This window comes from Siphateles boraxobius, unplaced genomic scaffold, assembly GCF_051911475.1.
Source record: "Siphateles boraxobius isolate OS27281-9 unplaced genomic scaffold, OSU_SipBor_1 56, whole genome shotgun sequence".
NCBI classification, from domain to species: Eukaryota; Metazoa; Chordata; class Actinopteri; order Cypriniformes; family Leuciscidae; genus Siphateles; species Siphateles boraxobius.
The window spans coordinates 950,740-970,116 of record NW_027509182.1 but is presented as its reverse complement, the minus strand read 5'-3'; the positions used below and the strand labels follow the sequence as shown (position 1 = coordinate 970,116).

Sequence of the window (19,377 nt, the reverse complement as noted above, 5' to 3'; positions counted from 1 at the left end):
ATCAAAGCAGTTCATATTGCAGTAATTGTGCATTATATTTTAAGTTTTCTGAAGCCATACGATCGGTTTAAGAAAGAGTTAACAAATAAACTTTTCCTCCACAATACCTCTAAAATCTTGTCTTTGTAGATTATTCAAACACTAAGCCTTGTTTTAAACATCAGCCATGTGAAAATCTTCAGTGATTAAAGTTACAATGTAAGCGGCGACAGTTCTTCTGTATTGTGACACATTAGAGTGTAGCTGATTATTGTAATTAAAAATGTAGGACAAGGTTCAATTCATTGGTTGGTGATTGGGTCTTAATGCAAGCTTGCAGTCGATTGCAAGAAAGGGATAAACAAAAAGGTCAAATAAATTAAACATGCATGGATAAATTGTTCAAAATAAAATCAAAATAATGCATTTACAATATAGATTTCCATTTCATGCCAACCTTTAGTCGGTTTCTCATTCAAAGCTATTGCATGACTTACAATTTAGCATATAAGTCGTATGGACCACTTTTATTCTTTTACTTTCATTGCATGTATTTTTTTCTTTTATTTCCTGTTCATGTATAATAAACATATTTTTACAATATATCATTATCTGCATTCGAGTTTTTCATGTTTTATATTTTAAAATCGTAAGGACTGTTACACATTTAAAACCAGGAACTTGGCATGTCACTCATCCTGTGCCCCCAAAATGAACTTAACGCCAAGAAGAGAATTTTACATGCAAAGCACCACTCACATTTTGTTCACACAATGTAAAGAGCTGCACATTCAGAAAAACATTTGTCAATAATACAGATAAACTGGAAGTATAACCTCTTTAATGTCAATGTCATGTTAGGGAAAATCATTTATACATGAATATCTAAACAGATGCTGAAAATCACACCGCTCACAAATCAATATAATTGAGAAGTCACTTCATTCTTATTCATATTAGTTCTGCTGCTAACGAGTACTGTATATAATTCTATATACCCACTTACAAAATTAGACTGAACAAAAAATACTTAATATAAAAAATAAATAATACTAGAAGCTTTAAATTGTAGTAAATGAGACTTAATCATTTTACTGTACTCTCAATCAGTAAAGGCTTCTTAGAAAACCCATTAAAACATCTGAATATATGTCACACAATACTTGTATGAGGAGATTAATGTAGGTCTCTGTATACACTGGTTCAAACTAAATACTGTTAAAAAATAAAGATAAAACTATGCATTTTACACAAGCTTTGTTATAATGCTTCATAAATAACCCCTTTTGACTTGATTTACAGTTGTTAAATATTCTGTTGCCACGCAGTCTCTGTCTAGGCACTTTCAACACGCACTGTGCTAAAACAGTTCACTGGGAGTGTTATTCTACACATGTACTAATTGCATTTTTGTTTTTTACTTTAGTAAATAGAACTGATGGAAAAGACCAGGTAGAAAGGGTGAATCTTCAGGTACCCCAAAATCAAATGCTGCCATTATTTTCATGACAATGACAAATGCTTTTCCACTTTTAGCATATACATACAGTACCAGTCAAGATTTTTGAAAGATTAGTATTTTTAGTGTTTTTGAAAGAAGACACTTGTGTTACTGTTTCCTACACTGATAATTATAATGATTTCTGAAGGATCATGTGACACTGAAGACTGGATTAATGATGCTGAATATTCAGCTTTGCATCACAGAAATAAATTTTATTTTAATATTTCCCAATGTTATAGTTTTTTCTGTATTTTTGATCAAATAAATGCAGCCTTGATTAGCGTAAGAGACTTATTTTAAATAATGTTTCCAAACTTTTGATCGGTACTGTACATACATATACATACAATTATCACAATGAGAATTGTGGGGAAATTGTGCTTAAATGTCATGAAAATAATCACAAACAAACAACCTAAAGATTGGCTTCATTGTCTTTGTGCAAAATATGTTATTTTGATTTTGAATTAAGACATGAGTCTTTTGAGATGCACACTAATAATAATGGCTTTGTTTTAGTAAGATTGACCAAAAAAAGATACAAATAAGCAAAAAATGCTATCTTTCCACAAGAGTGGAAACACAAAGAGAAATGCAAAAGAAAACAAATTCAAAACGGTTTAAAAAAAGTGACCTGAATACAAGCACCTTCGTTCAATGTACCATATCTCTCCACACACGTAGATCTATCCAAAACTTTACATTTTCATCCATATGAATATCATATGACAGGTAGCATATTCACAGCAGTAGAAAATATTTTCAAAAGCCTACAATCACAGCAATGGATGCAAGAGAAAGCACTTTAAAAAGTGAGACAGTTGTTACAGTATGATACATAATGCTGTGCTCTCCAGACTTGGCATCATGGGTAGATGTAGATCACTCATCTGCAGAGAGATCATCCTCCTCAGCGTAATTGCTCATGTAGCTGCCGTTGAGATGAGCTCGAGGAGATCTGTCATCGCTTCCCAAAGAGCCCGACCCGTCCATGTCACTGTCATACTCCTGGTCCATCTGCTCGTAGCTCCTTTCCATCTGCAAAATCAAACCATGATTTAGAAAATGGCAAACAACACTTTCCATTCAGTAAATCTGACTGAAACCAGAATAAAGTCAGAATGCAACTGGCTGCAAGCTTCATCTAAATAACCGTTCAAGAATTATAATCTCGTGGGTATTCATAGCCCAAAGTAATCTTTAATTCCCACATGTAACATTTACAAGCAGTAAAAAGGCAGTAAAAATATTAATAATGTTATAAAAGATTTTCGTTTCGATAAATGCTGTTTTTTTTAACTTTCTATTTATCTAAACAATGGATCATGGTTTCCACAAAAATATGAAGCAGCACAAGAAATGATACATGTTTTTAGCACCAAATCAGCTTTTCAGAATGATTTCTGAAGGATCACATGACCTTGAAGGCTAGATTAATGGCTGCTGAAAATGTTAAATTACATTTAAAAAAATATTAGAATAGAAAACAGTTCTTTTAAATTGTGTTTTAATATAAAATATTATATAATATATATTTTTTAATAGTAATATTTTACTGTATTTTTAAATAAACTATTAGCCAACACAAATGATTCATGTTTTAAATCATAGTTATAAAAGTCACATAATTCATATAAATCAATGCATCAAGAAATGAACAGTGAAACACTACACCCCTAGATATTACAAAAAAATCTTTTTTGACGAATTGCATTTTTGTTTATTACTTTAGTAAATAGAAATGATGGAAAATACCAGGTAGAAAGGGTGAATCTTAAGGTAACCCAAAATCAACTTCTGCCATTATTTTCATTATTATTATTATTTTTTTTACATTATAGCAATGAGAATTGTGAGGAAATTGTGCTTAAATGTCATGAAATTAATCACAAATAAACATCCTAAATATAGGCTTCATTGTAGGCTTCAAAATATATTATTTTGATTTTGAGGTAAAAACCTGACTTTTTTTTTAGATGCACACTAATAATAATGACTTTGTTTTAGTAAGATGGACCAAAAAAGATAAGTCACATAATGCATATAAATCAATGCATAAATAAATGATTATTGAAACACTACACCCCCATAGGCATAAACCTTTTTTTTAATGAAAAATTTATGATTTTTATATTCTGTAATTGATGCATTGAACATTCATTGTCAGACGCCAGATGCTTTGATGTACCAAGTAATCGCGTCAGAAGTGTTTTCATCAGATGTCAAAAATGTCAAAAAGATAAATCCAGTTAGAACAGTTCACACTTTATCAAAAAGACGTCACATTTAGAGGAAATATCAAAGCTTTACGCTAAAAACAGTCATATTGATAGTTATCAGATGCAGACAGGCATAAAAAAAGTGTTTAAAAGTCAATCTTTGAAAGGATCAGCTGTGATCCTGTTTCTTATAGATAAAAACTAGAGCAGCACGCTGCATTACAGCTAGGGGTGGGCGAAATAGCCTCAAAATTCTATCACGATATTTTAAGAATATTTGCGATAATGATATTTATGACGATATAGAAATTTTTTTTGTTGTTGTTGAAAATTTTCTTAGTATGTTTATCTCGCCAAAATGTTTGCTCACTCATTGCGTTTTTACAATGTGGTAATTTTGTTGTTAAGAGTTTACACGACACAAGGAAGCTTGATTTCAATCTTTGAATTAAATGTTAAATGTGTGTAGGTCTAACACCAGTATTCAGAAATACTACAGAAACATAATAAAGTAATCAAATGTAAAATAACACATAGTCTTTTAGTTCTGTTTCCTGATTAAATTAAATATATAGGCTAATAATTCTAATTCATCACAATTAAAGCTATATTTTGTTGTTTTGACGACAACATTAATGACAGACGCATAGCCTATGGCTGCTGTCACTTTTACAGCTAGTGCACGGATCCATTGCTGTTTTCATTATACTGTCTGTCACACTGTCACATGCGTTTTATACATAACCGACTGTGTTTATGAGAATACTTACCAAGACCGGAAGTTTTACACAATTTTGCTTTAGTTTCTCGCGAGCTGTAGGCTACTCTATGTATGCACGCAGACGCAGTGCAACTCTCTCAGAGAGTGCGCGAGTAGCTTACTGGATAGTTTAAAACCGCTTGAATGTTTAAACTGATAAGAATTAAGAAGACTTGATTATAAACTTTAGTTACGATGCACTGATGGCCCGATTGTGCAAGAGACCATTCAGTCATGTCCCGACTCCTAAACGCGCGCGAGAGAAGACGCGCGTCGGCAGCCCCGCTGAACACTCAAGCTGTTAGTGAAATTGCTAAATCGTCATCGGAGGCTGACAGGCTGCTCTCGTGCTCAGACAGGTGTTGTTGTTGTGCGTGCTAGGGAAAGTAAATGCGCCATACGTCATCGCGTCGCTATATCATTGATATCGCGATATGACACTTTTTTATCATGTAAAAATGTATACCGGTATTATCGTGGACGGTATGATATGGCACACCCCTAATTACAGCTGAGCTATACATGCAAATTATTTAATCTGAACGTGCACAGCAAGCTCTTTGAGGTGCAATGAGTCCTTCATTATGAGCTTTAGGTTTAGAGTTTTCAAACATCACAAATATAATTGCAGAAGCATCAATGCAAACCGGTTATTGATCCAGTGAGTTAAATACAGAAGAAATTGACAGTGGTGTAAAGAAGACATATTAACATTAGCTATTCTCCCACAACCAAACCCACAACTATCTGAATACCACCACACTGTTTAACCGTTAGTTCAAATGCCTCCAGAGATTAGTTGTACCTGGTAATGATGTAGTTTCACAATATGAATATAGAGACTGTCCTTCCATGGTGCTATTAACAATATAAGTCACAAAGACTTTCTAGGAACAGCTGTGTAAAATGTGTTGGTGTTAATTTAACATTAATACTAAGGGTGTTACTTAACCTCAGACCAAAATTTCTGCATCAATCCACAAATACAAATTTATTCTGTTCGCATTACACGAAGGAAGGTCAGTGTGCATGTAAATGCGCGAAGTGTTTAAAATAAAAATCAGACACACCATTGAGGGTCTAGATTTATGCTCAGAATCCCTGCTTTTCCTCCTGGACGTTGAACTCTCCATCCTTTCCCTGCTATTGTCCCATCCTTTATCTCTCTTTTTATCTTTCGTGCCTCTGAAAATGGACAGGAGAAATTAAGATTTTCATAATGAACATGCCAATACAATAGTCTCAGACCCAAATTGTCACACGCAGTAAACCTTTTTGATGGTGATGGTGACCTGGCTCTCCGCTTGGGTGACCTGGATCTACTTCTTCTCTTATGTCCTCTGTGAGATAAAGAAGGAAAAAACTTAAGTAAATCTAAACACACACAAAACAAATATTGGAGCAAATATTGTTAAAAACTTTGTCTTATTGTCCAGTGAAAATATCTAAAAAAATTTCCTAAAAATGTATAAATTGATACAAAATTGTATTAAAGTTTCAGTAAGCGATTTCTAAGAAATGCTGTTGAAAGTGGATCGGACCGAGCACTAAAACACACTTGTAGCCAATCAGCATTAAGTATACACTCATTAGAGGGAAGGTGCCTGTGTTGCATTGCATGTTTGTGAATTTGTGGGCAGAGCTATCAAAACAGGGGTGTGATCAGGGGCTTGACATTTACATCCGCCAAATTGGGGTGATTTCAGCAATGGCGTGTAACGCAATCACTCCTACTAGCCACTTTGGCGGGTTGAATTATATATATAAATACATACATTTTTCAATTGTAGTCTTTTAAAAAGTCATCTAAAATAATAAACTAAGTGCAATATAGTGTTTTTAAAAATATTGATTGTTCGATATCAATATTGAAATACAATACAATACAATACAATATTTATTTATAAAGCACATTTAAAAACACCCAAGGCTGACCAAAGTGATGTACAGAACAGAATAAAACCAAGAAAAATAAAACTACCAATAAAGGAGCACACAACAATAGATAGATAATCAAAAGAGAAACAATAATCGTGCCTAAATTTTGTAGTATTGAGTATTGAAAGCCAAAGGGAATAAATAAGTCTGTTTGTTAAAGGTGCAGTGTGTGATTTTTAGCGACATCTAGCGGTTCGGCTGCGAGTAGCACTAAGGGCTCAGCCCACTGCTCACCCCTCCCTTTCGAAGAAGCTACGGTGCCTGAAACTGGACAAACATATCGTCGTCTGAGACAGCAGAGAATAGCCAGAGTAAGCCAAGAGTGTGTAACATTGTCACTGTTTCTGTACCACAGTCCATTATAAACCACATCATGGATAAAGTTTACAAAGCCATAGTCAGGTGAGGATCAAGGGTCTTAATATATAATATAATAATAGTAATCAGCTGATTGTCTCACAAACCTAACCAGCACATTTCCCCCCACATAGCAAACCCATAATACAGCGAGGGAGAAGAACCACATGAAACTATGCAACTATATATTGTTTCTAACAGGAAAGTAAAAGTTTAGCTGGCTCTATATGAGCTGTTACTGTGGCTGAGCTGGTTAAAGCGTAAAGCCTTGTTTAAACTCGACACGTCCGCATGAGCCCAAAGGTGCGCGCGGCAAAAATGGCATGATTGTACAGCGCGCGCGCCTCCGCATCCCCTAGACACCACTTACTACACACAATAGGCTTTTTTTCTCTGATTTTGAAAACTCTTCGCGATCGACTTAAAATGCTTCCAAGATCGACGGGTTGGTGATTCAATGACAAGAGTACTAATCAGCTGTCTCACGAACGTGCAGCACATTTATCCCCACATAGCAAAGCCATAACACAGCGAGGGAGAAGAACTAAGTTACATGAAACAATCCAACTACATATTTTACACCACTGACAAGGGAAAAGTCACTACTCACGGGGTTTATGGCTAGCTTCTAGCTTTCTGCTGCTTCTCTTTCAAGGTTGTGACGAAACACGGTCTGTAGGGCTGTTTGTTCGCTGTCGGCTACGGTAGAAACATGACATCACAATATGTCGACCTTCATAGAAGGGGATTCCCATGGTTATGTAGATATAAATGTCTCATTCTAAGGTAATAAAAACATTACGGTTTATTAAGTAAGTTCTTTATACACCACTGAAAACATAGTTATGGATGTCATATTGCATTTCTGTTAATAGATACTCAAATTTTTTACACATTGCACCTTTAAGTTTGTTAAGTCTACATCTACACAGGCACAATGATCACTAGATAGAAAGAGAAAGAGTGTACAGACAGAGCAGATCAGTCAGGTACTGAGGGGCCAAATTGTTGAGGGCTCTATAAACAAATAATAAAATGTTAAAATCAATTCTACATTTGACAGGTATCAAGTGCAATGCGGATAAAATAGGGGTTACCGACTCATACTTGTGGGTCCCAGTGAGGAGAAAAGCAGCTGCGTTTTGCACTAGCTGTAGACGAGAGAGGGAAGACTGAGGGACACCAAAATAAAGTGAATTACAATAGACGAGTTGTTTCAAAAGCATGAATCACTATTTAAAAGTTACTCTGGGATAAAAAAGGGTTTCACTAGAGAGTTGACGAAAATAAAAAAAAGCATGATTTTACATGAGTACTGCTCAGTTTATCAAATTTTAGGTTGTGATCAAACAGAAAGCCCTGATTTCTAGCGCTTCGAGTTTCATATGGGGCAAGAGAACCACAGTAAACATCAAGCGCATTTTTCCTTGGGCAAAAATAGAATTATTTCAGTTTTATTTATATTTAGAAAATTACTTGAAAGCCAAAAGCTTAAAGGCCATGTTGCAGTTTAACCACCACTGTCGATTAATGGGTACATAAATCACTCAAGATATGTATATCATTTTTAATATGTCTCAAAAATGGTCTTAAAGACCAGTTTTTTACGTTTTTGGTATTAACGTTTTTTTTTTTACGCAATTCGGTGATGACGTCATGTTGGGGAAAAGTGGAGGAAAGGTAAGCCTCAGCCTAGACTGGGATGAGGAAGAGGTGGCAAAAGCCAACATGTATGATGGCCCGCAGCCGTATAATTTCGAACCTGCCAGACGTGAGAGGGCAAATGAGGAATTGCCAAGAACTGATGGCCGTCAAAGGCAATTAAATGCATGGTCCGAGGATAATGAATGGAGAGTTGGTGAAGTGTCCTGGTGAGTTGCTATCATTTAGCAACGCAGCAATTAGCACTGGAGCTAGTCTACGAGCAGCAGTGCACAATAACGACACATATTTTGAGTGAAAAATCAACGTTTTCTTTATATCTAGTGGCAGTGATCATGACGTTAGTTCAGATAAGTACCGGTAACCTTTGTCATAGTGTCGTAATACTGGTAAACTTTGTCTTTGTCATCTAGAAATAGATGGCATCATGCTAGCTATATGGACGTTTCTAAGCGTTTATCTCTTCCTCCGGTGAAAATGTTGTTGCAAACGTAGCCGCCGCGTGTCTGTTAGAGATGCGCGGATGGGCTATTATTTCATCCGCAACCGCATCACAAAACTCATCATCCGTCCGCCATTTATCCATACTGTCAACGTTTTTGACCAATTTTCAAAACCGCACCTGCCCGCCATCCGCTAATTGGGCGATACAAGGCGCTGCTGATGACAGCCGCCAGACTAGAAACTGCCCGCCACCTGCCCGAATTTAATTAAAATATTTTTTTTCATCACGTCATCCGCCCGATCTGCGGTTTATCCGCGGAGTCCGTGGCTATAACCGCCAACCGCACATCTCTACTGTCTGTCGCTTTTTTTGGCAGGTGCTTGTGTGGGCGGTATAGAGAGAGATAGGCAGACAGCCAGATAGCATAACGTTAGCATAGATAGCTAGCAGCTAGATAGATAAATAGATAGAAATATATAGTAGGTAGATTGACAACGTAGAGTTGGTCGCACGTCAGAGGCGCCCACACCATTGGATGTGCAGTTGCCGCATATACTAGCCCCTTGCGCATATTGCCTTTCCAAACAAAAAGTGTCTTACAAAATGTAAATCAATGTATTGTTTTATGTGAATGATTAGGCAGAATGATTTTCACATCATTTTGAAGAAAAAACTCTAGGCAACGACATCCATTAGTCAAAAGTCTTGTGGACACATATTTAGTATGTGTTTTGTGGCCTTATTTCAGAAACTTAATTTTTTTCAATAACTATGCATAAACAATATTCCCTCAAAAATACAAACATGTACATACATGTTGCTCACATATTATGGTAGCCCTGTTTGTGCTAAATAGAGTGCAATTACACCTTTGCCATTAATATGTTTATAAGCAACTGAAAAAAGCACAAATGTCAGAGCATGTCAGAACATCTCAAGGACCCCAAAAACCCCAGAGGGTTAATAGTGTTAAACGGTCATAGACCAATGTAGCGTTACGGTTTAAAACTAAATTAGACATTTATAAAAGCATAGCAAGTGTGAGAGATAACCAGTGTTTGGAATAACGCCGTTTAAAAGAACGGCGTTAGGTAACGACGTTATTTTTTCAGTAACGGGGTAATATAACTAATTACTTCCAGTCTTTACAACGCCGTTAAATTGGTTTGAAATGTGCTGGGGACAGAGATGCATTCGGAAGTGCATTTTCAGAAGTGCTAGGTACAAACTTGTCAAACAGTGCAGCCGCTCTGTTCAACCCGTAAATAAATCCCTCGATCCGCAAATTTTGTTTAAGTTCTTAAATGGTCTAGTGGAAGATCTTTTGCCAAGCGTGTCAGAGGTTACGGGTTCTAATCCGCACTCATCAAAACTGAATATGTTCATCAGTGGTTACAGTCTATATCAAGCAAGGACACGTGCATTTTATTTTGTGATTTCACCGGAATCAATAGAGTCTCCACAACGGCGATAGATTGAAGCGCGCGTCCGAGTGAAGACTGCACGAGCCGCAAGAGAACACTGTGTCCATGCAACTGTGATAGCAGCGGCAACGAGCACTCAGCTTGATTTAAAAAATACATTTTAGCGCTAGATTTCTTATTTAATAGAGAATTAAATGGCAACGCATGGCGTTGTTAGAGTTTGATTGATTTAATTTGCTAAATTTACTGCAAATACACTTTATATTATTTTACTGTTTACTTTTGAAGAAAATACTTAAAGTAGCCTACAGAATGTCTACCAGACCAGTGGTGGGAGTTTTATTTATTTAATTAAGAATAAGACTACAGAGCTAAACACTTTTTTGTTGTTTAAAAGTTTACTTTTGTTGTGAACAAAACACTTGGAAGTACGGGTTGTTTACTTGACCAGTTGTCTCAGGTTGAGAGAGTTTGATTTAATTTGTTAGAGTTAAATGCACTTTATATGGTGTAACTCTTACAAAGACAATACTTGAAGTGCAGGATAAACCTCTTGCTGTCTGTCGACGTGCAGTAAATATCGAAAGTTATGTTATGACACCTCTCTGTTCTACTCATTTCAACTGACTTGTGAAAACTGCTCAAAAAAATCCAAATTCTTTGACATATAGCAACTTTTTTTTAACAGTAACGCAAATAGTTACTTTCCCTGGTAACAAGTTACTTTTATTATAGAGTAATTCAGTTACTGCCTCAGTTACTTTTTTGGAACAAGTAGTGAGTAACTACAACTAATTACTTTTTTAAAGTAGCGTTCCCAACACTGGAGATAACAACAGGGAGGACCGCAGACGGCATGCCACAGACATCTTATTAGGGCCCAAGCCTTGAAAAGGCGAAGGCCCTATTGTTTTCCTTAGGATTATTTATTAGGGCCCAAGCCTTGAAAAGGCGAAGGCCCTATTGTTTTCCTTAGGATTATTAGGGCCCAAGCCTTGAAAAGGCAAAGGCCCTATTGTTTTCCTTAGGATTATTTATTATTATTATTATTATTATTATTATTAGGGCCCAAGCCTTGAAAAGGCGAAGGCCCTATTGTTTTCCTTAGGATTATTAGGGCCCAAGCCTTGAAAAGGCGAAGGCCCTATTGTTTTCCTAAGGATTATTTATTATTAGGGCCCAAGCCCTGAAAGGGCGCAGAGCCCTATTGTTTTCCTTAGGATTATTTATTATTATTATTATTATTATTATTATTAGGGCCCAAGCCTTGAAAAGGCGAAGGCCCTATTGTTTTCCTTAGGATTATTTATTAGGGCCCAAGCCTTGAAAAGGCGAAGGCCCTATTGTTTTCCTTAGGATTATTAGGGCCCAAGCCTTGAAAAGGCGAAGGCCCTATTGTTTTCCTAAGGATTATTTATTATTAGGGCCCAAGCCCTGAAAGGGCGCAGAGCCCTATTGTTTTCCTTAGGATTATTTATTATTATTATTATTATTATTATTATTATTAGGGCCCAAGCCTTGAAAAGGCGAAGGCCCTATTGTTTTCCTTAGGATTATTAGGGCCCAAGCCTTGAAAAGGCGAAGGCCCTATTGTTTTCCTTAGGATTATTTATTATTAGGGCCCAAGCCCTGAAAGGGCGCAGAGCCCTATTGTTTTCCTTAGGATTATTAGGGCCCAAGCCTTGAAAAGGCGTCTCTCTCTCTCTCTCTCTCTCTCTCTCTCTCTCTCTCGCTCTCTCTCTCACACACACAAACACACAGTTCGATCGCGCCCGCGCATCTCTCTCTCTCTCACTCACTTACGCACGCACGCACACACACACACACACACACACAGTTCGATCGCGCCCGCACCTCTCTCTCTCACAAGCACACACACACACACACACACAGTTCGATCGTGCCCGCGCCTCTCTCTCTCCCACACACGCACACACAGTTCGATCGTGCCCGCGCCTCTCTCTCTCCCACACACGCACACACACACACACACAGTTCGATCGGGCCCGCGCCTCTCTCTCTCCCACACACGCACACGCACACACACACACACACACACACACACAGTTCGATCGCGCCCGCGCCTCTCTCTCTCTCTCACACACATACACACACAGTTTGATCACGCCCGCGTCTCTCTCTCTCTCTCTCTCTCTCTCTCTCTCTCTCTCTCACACACACACACACACACACACACACACACACACACACACACACACACACACACACACACAGTTCGATCGCGCCCGCGCATCTCTCTCTCTCTCACTCACTTACGCACGCACGCACACACACACACACACACACAAACACACAGTTCGATCGCGCCCGCACCTCTCTCTCTCTCACAAGCACACACACACAGTTCGATTGTGCCCGCGCCTCTCTCTCTCCCACACACGCACACACACACAGTTCGATCGGGCCCGCGCCTCTCTCTCTCCCACACACGCGCACACACACACAGTTCGATCGCGCCCGCGCCTCTCTCTCACACACACACAGTTCGATCGCGCCCGCGCCTCTCTTTTTCTCTCTAACACGCACACACACACACACACACACACACACACACACACACATATTGGAACGTGAGTGAAGTACAAAGCCTATAATAAAGAATAGTTTAGCATCCAAATACATCGCAAATGTTGAAACAGTTTGATTCTAATGAGAGAGTTACGTAAGCCCAACACCACTTACTTTCACTTTCGCTTCACATTATTTCGGTTACTTCTTGTTTGTAGTTTTTTTTAAATTCTTGTTCTGTTCTGTATATCATTAATTTTAAAGGATTGCTTGTGTAATATTTTGAGTGTATCATCAAATCAGAATAATTCTCTTGGTTTAGTGATTCCCTAGTTATTTTTTAATTTATTTTTTCATTGTTCTAATCAGGTAAGGCAAGTAATATTCTCTGTGTCTGTATATATATATATATATATATATATATATCATCTGAATTATAAATAACTTATTTCTGTATAAAATCAAAATTCTAGAATAATCCAGACCAACCAGAGCGCACTATTCCTACAACATCATCAGTGCTGAAGCGGAACTACCAGAGCCGATCAGCAGATAGCGAGCAGATGCAGCGTATGTGTTGTATCGAGGCAGGGTCAGGCCAGGGGAATCCATTTGCAGCTTTTTTATTAAGAATGGTCAAGACAGGCAGGGTGAACAATGGCAAATAGGGCAGAACAGAAAAGGCAGAGACAAACCAGGTTGACAGGCAAAGGACAAATACCTCCAGATAAATACTGGGCTTCTGGATTTACACATTTAAGTGCTGCAAAACATATTGACCTAAAAATTACTGTAAATTTAAATGATCTCATATATGTGGCTATTGTGGTTCACGATCATAGGCCCTGTCCCCAAATCGCACACTTCATATGAATTTTCGGTCTTGTGTACTTATTTCATGTGTCCGTTAAATCCATGAGACCGTAGGCTGTCTCATTTTTCATTTTAGGTTTCAGAAGGTTGCTCACGCATACTTTGTGGTTGATATGTGCCCTCGATGCGCACTTTTGCAGAGCCCACACTGATGCAAGCTCTACAGCACACTTCTTTTCAACTGTCAAAGCGGGGGTTACGTATTTGCACGTCGTTCACAATAACCCTAAAGGCACCGGGGTGGCGGCTTGTTTTTTTTGTTTATATTTTATATATATAAATATAACTGCGAGCAGCGATGAAGGGCCAAAGCTGGGGGCACCGCCACCCCGGTGCCTTTAGGTAAAGGCACCGGGGTGGCGGTGCCACCGGCTTGGGCCCGCAATCGCTGCTCGCAGCTATATTTATTATTATTATTATAATTTTACTACCTTTTGGGCACTTTTGGGGCCCTTAACGTGCTCGAAAACTCTTGAAACTTTGCACACGGGTCAGAACCCGCGGCCATCAGGGCCGGGCTGAAGCTGGTACCCGGGCGTGGCAGGGTGGCTCGACAGCGCCCCCTGGAAGTGGTAAAAAATCTTGGTCCATAAATCAAACACGCTTGCATGTAATAATATGAAACTCGGTACACATATAGATCTGATTGGTTCATATATCCTTTGTACTTTTACTTTTTACGCCAGCCCAACAGGAAGTCGGCTATTATGGGTTGTTTGGAAACTCATGCTCTGGAATTTGAAACAAGGGGAATTCACCCGATCGTCACCAAACTCGGTGTGCATGAAGTCAAGACATTAAGGATGAAAAATTGCCAGGAGATTTTTGATATCTCGAACGGTTTGGCCGTGGCGAGGAAACGAATTTATGGCGAATAATGGAAACAGGAAGTGTGTTATAACTTCTGCATACATTGACTGATCTTGATGAAACTTCATCAGTGTGTTCACTGTAAGAGGCCGATCACATGGATGTGACTATTGTGAGTCAAAGTTATAGCACCACCAAGTTTTTCTGTTCTGAATATCATTAAAACAGAAAAGGCAGAGACAACATAATGATGAATAATCTTAAAATATGATATCGTATGCTATGTGTTGTGAATACACCCATGTTAAACATTAAAATTTACTTCCATTACATATCATAGGACACATAAGCGTAAAATATAATAACATAAATAAACCTGTACAAAGACCTCCAGATAAATACTGGGCTTCTATATTTACACATTTAAGTGCTGAAAAACATATTGAGCTATGACATCCTATGACATTAAAAATTATTCTATATTTAAATTATCTCATATATGTGGCTATTGTCGTTCAAGATCATAGGCCCTGTCCCAAATGGCATACTTCATATGAATACTTGGTCTTGTGTACTTATTGCATGTGTCCGTTAAATCCATGAGACCCATGGATGAGGGGTCTCATTTTTCATTTTAGGTTTCAGAAGGTTGCTCACGCATACTTTGTGGTTGATATGTGCCCTCGATGCGCACTTGATGCACCCAAACTGATGCAGGCTCTACAGCATGCTTCTTTTCGAAAGTCAAAGCAGGGTTACGTTTTTGCACATCGTGCACAATAGCCCTAAAGGCACCAGGGTGGCGGTGCCACCGGCTTCTTTTTATTTATATATATATATATATATATATATATATATATATATAAATATAGCTGCGAACAGCCATGAAGGGCCAAAGCCGGCGGCACCGCCACCCCGGTGCCTTTAGGTAACTAAAGGAACCGGGGTTGCGGTGCCACCGGCTTGGGCCCGCAATCGCTGCTCGCAGCTATATTTTACAATTAGCTTCAATATCCGAAATATCTGAAATGCTTCCAATACTCATTTTTCACAGAAAAGATACACGATACCAGCTGCGCTTTCTCGCTCTATCATCTCTCCAAAAGCAAGTTGAACAGTCAAAAACACACAAAATGTCAAAATGCAGGTCTTTGCGTAACACAGTCAGTTATGTTTTAAAATAACATAAACAGTTGAGAAAGAAAATGCGTAACAGTGTAATGGATCCGTGTGTCAAGTCTTAAAGTGACAGCAGCCAAATATGCCTGCTGCCAAATATATCTACATGCCGTTTTTTCCCCATGGTATCAATATCAAAATTGTGGCCAGTGAAAATGCTGAGTGGCTAGTAACTTTGGAAAACCACTAGCAACAGTGGCTGGTGAGCAAATGTCAAGCCTTTGGTTTCATAGTTTTGTGTAGGCACGTATTTGTTTTGGTGATTTCAAATGTCAACATTTGTTCGTCACTTATTTGGTTCCCCCCGGAAACATTTCCGCTGTGGTCTTTGTTCTTTGCAGCACGTTTGTGTATTTGGTTGTGTTGTGAGCTTTTGCGGCGCGTTTCTGTATTTGGTTGTTTGTGAGTATTTGGAGCACACGCGTGTTGATAAACTGATGAAGATGTTTTCTTAATTTGAGGGTGTTTTTTTTCTATTTGCATGCGTTTTCTTCAGTTGCAGCACGTTGACCTCTCTCAGCCACCGTACATAAAACATTAAAATCGAAATGTTAACTAATGAGACCTTATTGTAAAGTGTTGCTATAGTTCTTTATACTTTAAAAAAAAACATTTTAAGTTTATTTATTTTTTTGTGTATTGTTTCATTGTATTTTTTATTGTCAAGTTCTTTTTGCTTTAATAAAAAAAGTTAGTAATCCTTTAAACCAAAAATTCAGTATCATGATAATACCATATACCGTAATAAAAGAGAGAGAGAGTTCTTTATTAAAATCTACAAAAATGAAAATTATGTCATTAATTACTCAACCATTCCATTCCAAACCTGTAAGACTTTTGTTCATCTTCGGAACACAAATGAAGATCTTTTTGATTAAGCCTGAGAGCTTTTGGCCCTCTCCATTCACAGCTACGTCACTACCCATTTGACGCTTCAAAAAGTCCATAAAGAGATCGTAAAACTAATCTATATGAATTGAATGGTTTAGTCTAAATTTTCTGAAGAGACTTGATAGTTTTATATGAACAGATTTAATTTAGGCTTTTATTCATATTTAAACTTTGATTAGTGGAAATAAACAGAAGCTCAACCGAACCTGCTTGATGCACGAGAACAAATATCTTGCGGAAGTTAAAACGTTAAAACTGCAATTACAAAAGACAGTCTCAAAAACGCGATTTGTAAATGACTGATGTTCCTTACGTCACAAACTACCTTGTAACCAATCACATCAACGTGCTGGTGGGCTTTAGCATATCAGCATATCATTAACTATGCTCTGAAGCCAGGTTATCCTGGTATATTTTTCTGTAAATCAGGTACATTTAGAAATATAACGGGTGAATTATGTATATGACAATGCTATGATGAACTATATGCCCTCTCCACTAACGTTCTATGATATTCAAAGCAAGTGATATGATCTCAGCTGTCAAGTCATCATGTAAGTTGCAATGGCAATGCGCTGGCGTTAGTTTTTCCAAGGATATATGTAACTGTCAAACAATTAGGCCTAAAATTCAGTGAAAATTGCATTTTATGTTTTATATATATATTAAAAAAATCTCTCATTTCATAGCAGATTTTTTTTGCAGGTTTAACAACACTTTCTTCTGACCTGCTTATACTGCGGGAACGCCTGGAGCCAACATAGCCTTTGGAAGGCATCCTTCTCTTTTTGTCCCGCAGTCTCTTTTCATCCCATCCATCGCCCTTCCTAATTTTACCATCCTTGTCCTTCCTTCTGTCCCTGTGTTTAGAAAACAACATCGGTTTGAAATTTTCTTTTTTATTGGGACAAAACAAAATCTGAGAATAAAGTTGCCAGTGTGGTGGTGCAGGTTAACCTGGACTGAGATCTACTCCGGCTGTGTTTTCTTTCTCGGGAACGTGAGTGTCTCTTTTGGGACCCACGTGAGGCGTTCAACTTCTGCCGTGATCTCTGGGACGGGCGTCCCCTTTAAATACCATAGATAAAATAAGTTATTTTCCCATTGCTACAACAATACATAAATTATTGACATTAAACAAGTGAAAATGATGTCCAATTATAACAAGTAAAGCTTAGGTTATTTAATGCAGGGTATCTGCAGTTTTTAAAATCAAATTTAAGGCATTTTTTTAAGAACTGAACGAATACAATTAATACTGCATGACGATACAGAACAAAACCATACAATCTTAAAAAAAAAACTATACATATATACATGCACTTAATACAATACGTACCAGTATATCAGAGATCGATATTAATGGCGATAAATAAATGACAAAAACAACCGAGTGCACAACTGATGCTGGCGTGCGCGGTAAATGACTTTCGCGAGAGGATAACAGATCTACACGCGAGGAAATGGGAAATCGCGAGCTCATTCAAACCCTGCGCTCATGACAGCTCCTCTACACGCAATACAAGCCCTCGCGCGCGCGCATGATCATTCCACACGCTCTCGCGCTTGATCTTCTCTCGCCTGCTGCTTTTGGTCGCTCGAACACTTTTATTTTTGGCAGTCGAGGGGCGGGACTTACTGTTTTAATAACCTCAAATGTAATTGTTACTTCCCCTTTTCTAGAAGTCAGTTGTGATTGGACACCTGTCCAATGAATTGTAATTCACTTTACTTGAGACATGAGACATCACTTAATTTGTTTTATTTATTGTGGTTTATTAATGTGTAATGTGATTTAATGCATTGTTAATATAGAATATATTCTTACCAGATACTTTATTAACAAATTCTTACTAGTGATTGCATTGTGTTGTTAAGAGATATTTACAAACTGTAATGATGCATTTAGAAATTAAATACTCAAATCAGGCCTCTTCATGATTCCTGTTTTTCTGGCTCTAAAATGTAAAGGTGCTCTAAGCGATGTCGGGTGAGGTCACTTCTTGTTGACGTTCGAAGTATTGTCAAAGAAAACGGAGGCTAGCTAGACCTTCCCTCCTCCTCATCCGCGCACTAACCCCCCAAACCCCACCCCCAAATCCTCCTTGTCTGTTATTGGCTGGAACAGTTTGTTATGTTTCATGGTGCGGGTTAGCCCATTTGTTTTTGTTGCCGTTTTTGGAGCCTGGTGTGTCTGCAGAGACCGCTTTTTTTTACAGTGTGTTCAGGGGATAAGCAGCTAGCGGATAGTGAGGAGATGTTTGCTGTATGTGACAAAAAACGTGTTTTGGCCTAAAAAACACGTCACATCGCTTAGAGCACCTTTAAAACTCTAAAGACATTTGGTATTCTTTGTAAGATATTTAAGACATTTATGACAGTTCATTTTAATTTAAACTGAATAACATATCTTAAGGCTTTTTAAGGACCTGCTAGGGTTCCTGTAATCAAGAATAACATTCAAATTATGATTAACAGTTTTGCATACATTGATTAACTGGTATCCGATATCTGTGTTTACATTAATCCCCGCCCAAAATTATTTTGTTGGTGATCGTGAAACTAAAATTACATGTCGGGTGGCCATGATTATTTGTTACCATGGATAAGTTAAAAGATGTCATGGATGTTTCCAGCACAAAATCTAACTGAAATGATATAGACCGGAAAACAACAGTAATTATAAAAAATAACCAGTTTCTATGCTCCTGAATGTTTCTATGTGCGCAAGTTTTAGTGCGAGTGCATACAGCCACATCTGCTTCATAATACGACATTAAAAACCTATCTTTTGGCCAAACGTGTTG

The 19,377-nt window shown here is 37.9% G+C and overlaps 1 protein-coding gene across 4 annotated transcripts in view; it reads right to left on the bottom strand.

Annotated features, from left to right (window-relative positions):
* Positions 1–803: 803 nt before the first annotated feature.
* Positions 804–19,377, bottom strand: part of srek1 (splicing regulatory glutamine/lysine-rich protein 1) — a 47,698-nt gene continuing 29,124 nt past the window's right edge. For all 4 annotated transcript variants that reach the window (XM_077206365.1, XM_077206366.1, XM_077206367.1 and 1 more), the window contains 5 exons: positions 17,528–17,638; positions 17,299–17,430; positions 5,734–5,802; positions 5,533–5,647; positions 804–2,521 (listed from right to left, as the gene is read on the bottom strand). In XM_077206365.1, the coding sequence (XP_077062480.1) occupies positions 2,366–2,521; positions 5,533–5,647; positions 5,734–5,802; positions 17,299–17,430; positions 17,528–17,638 (583 nt within the window). In that variant the 3' untranslated portion in view covers positions 804–2,365. The remainder of the gene's footprint in view (positions 2,522–5,532; positions 5,648–5,733; positions 5,803–17,298; positions 17,431–17,527; positions 17,639–19,377) is intronic.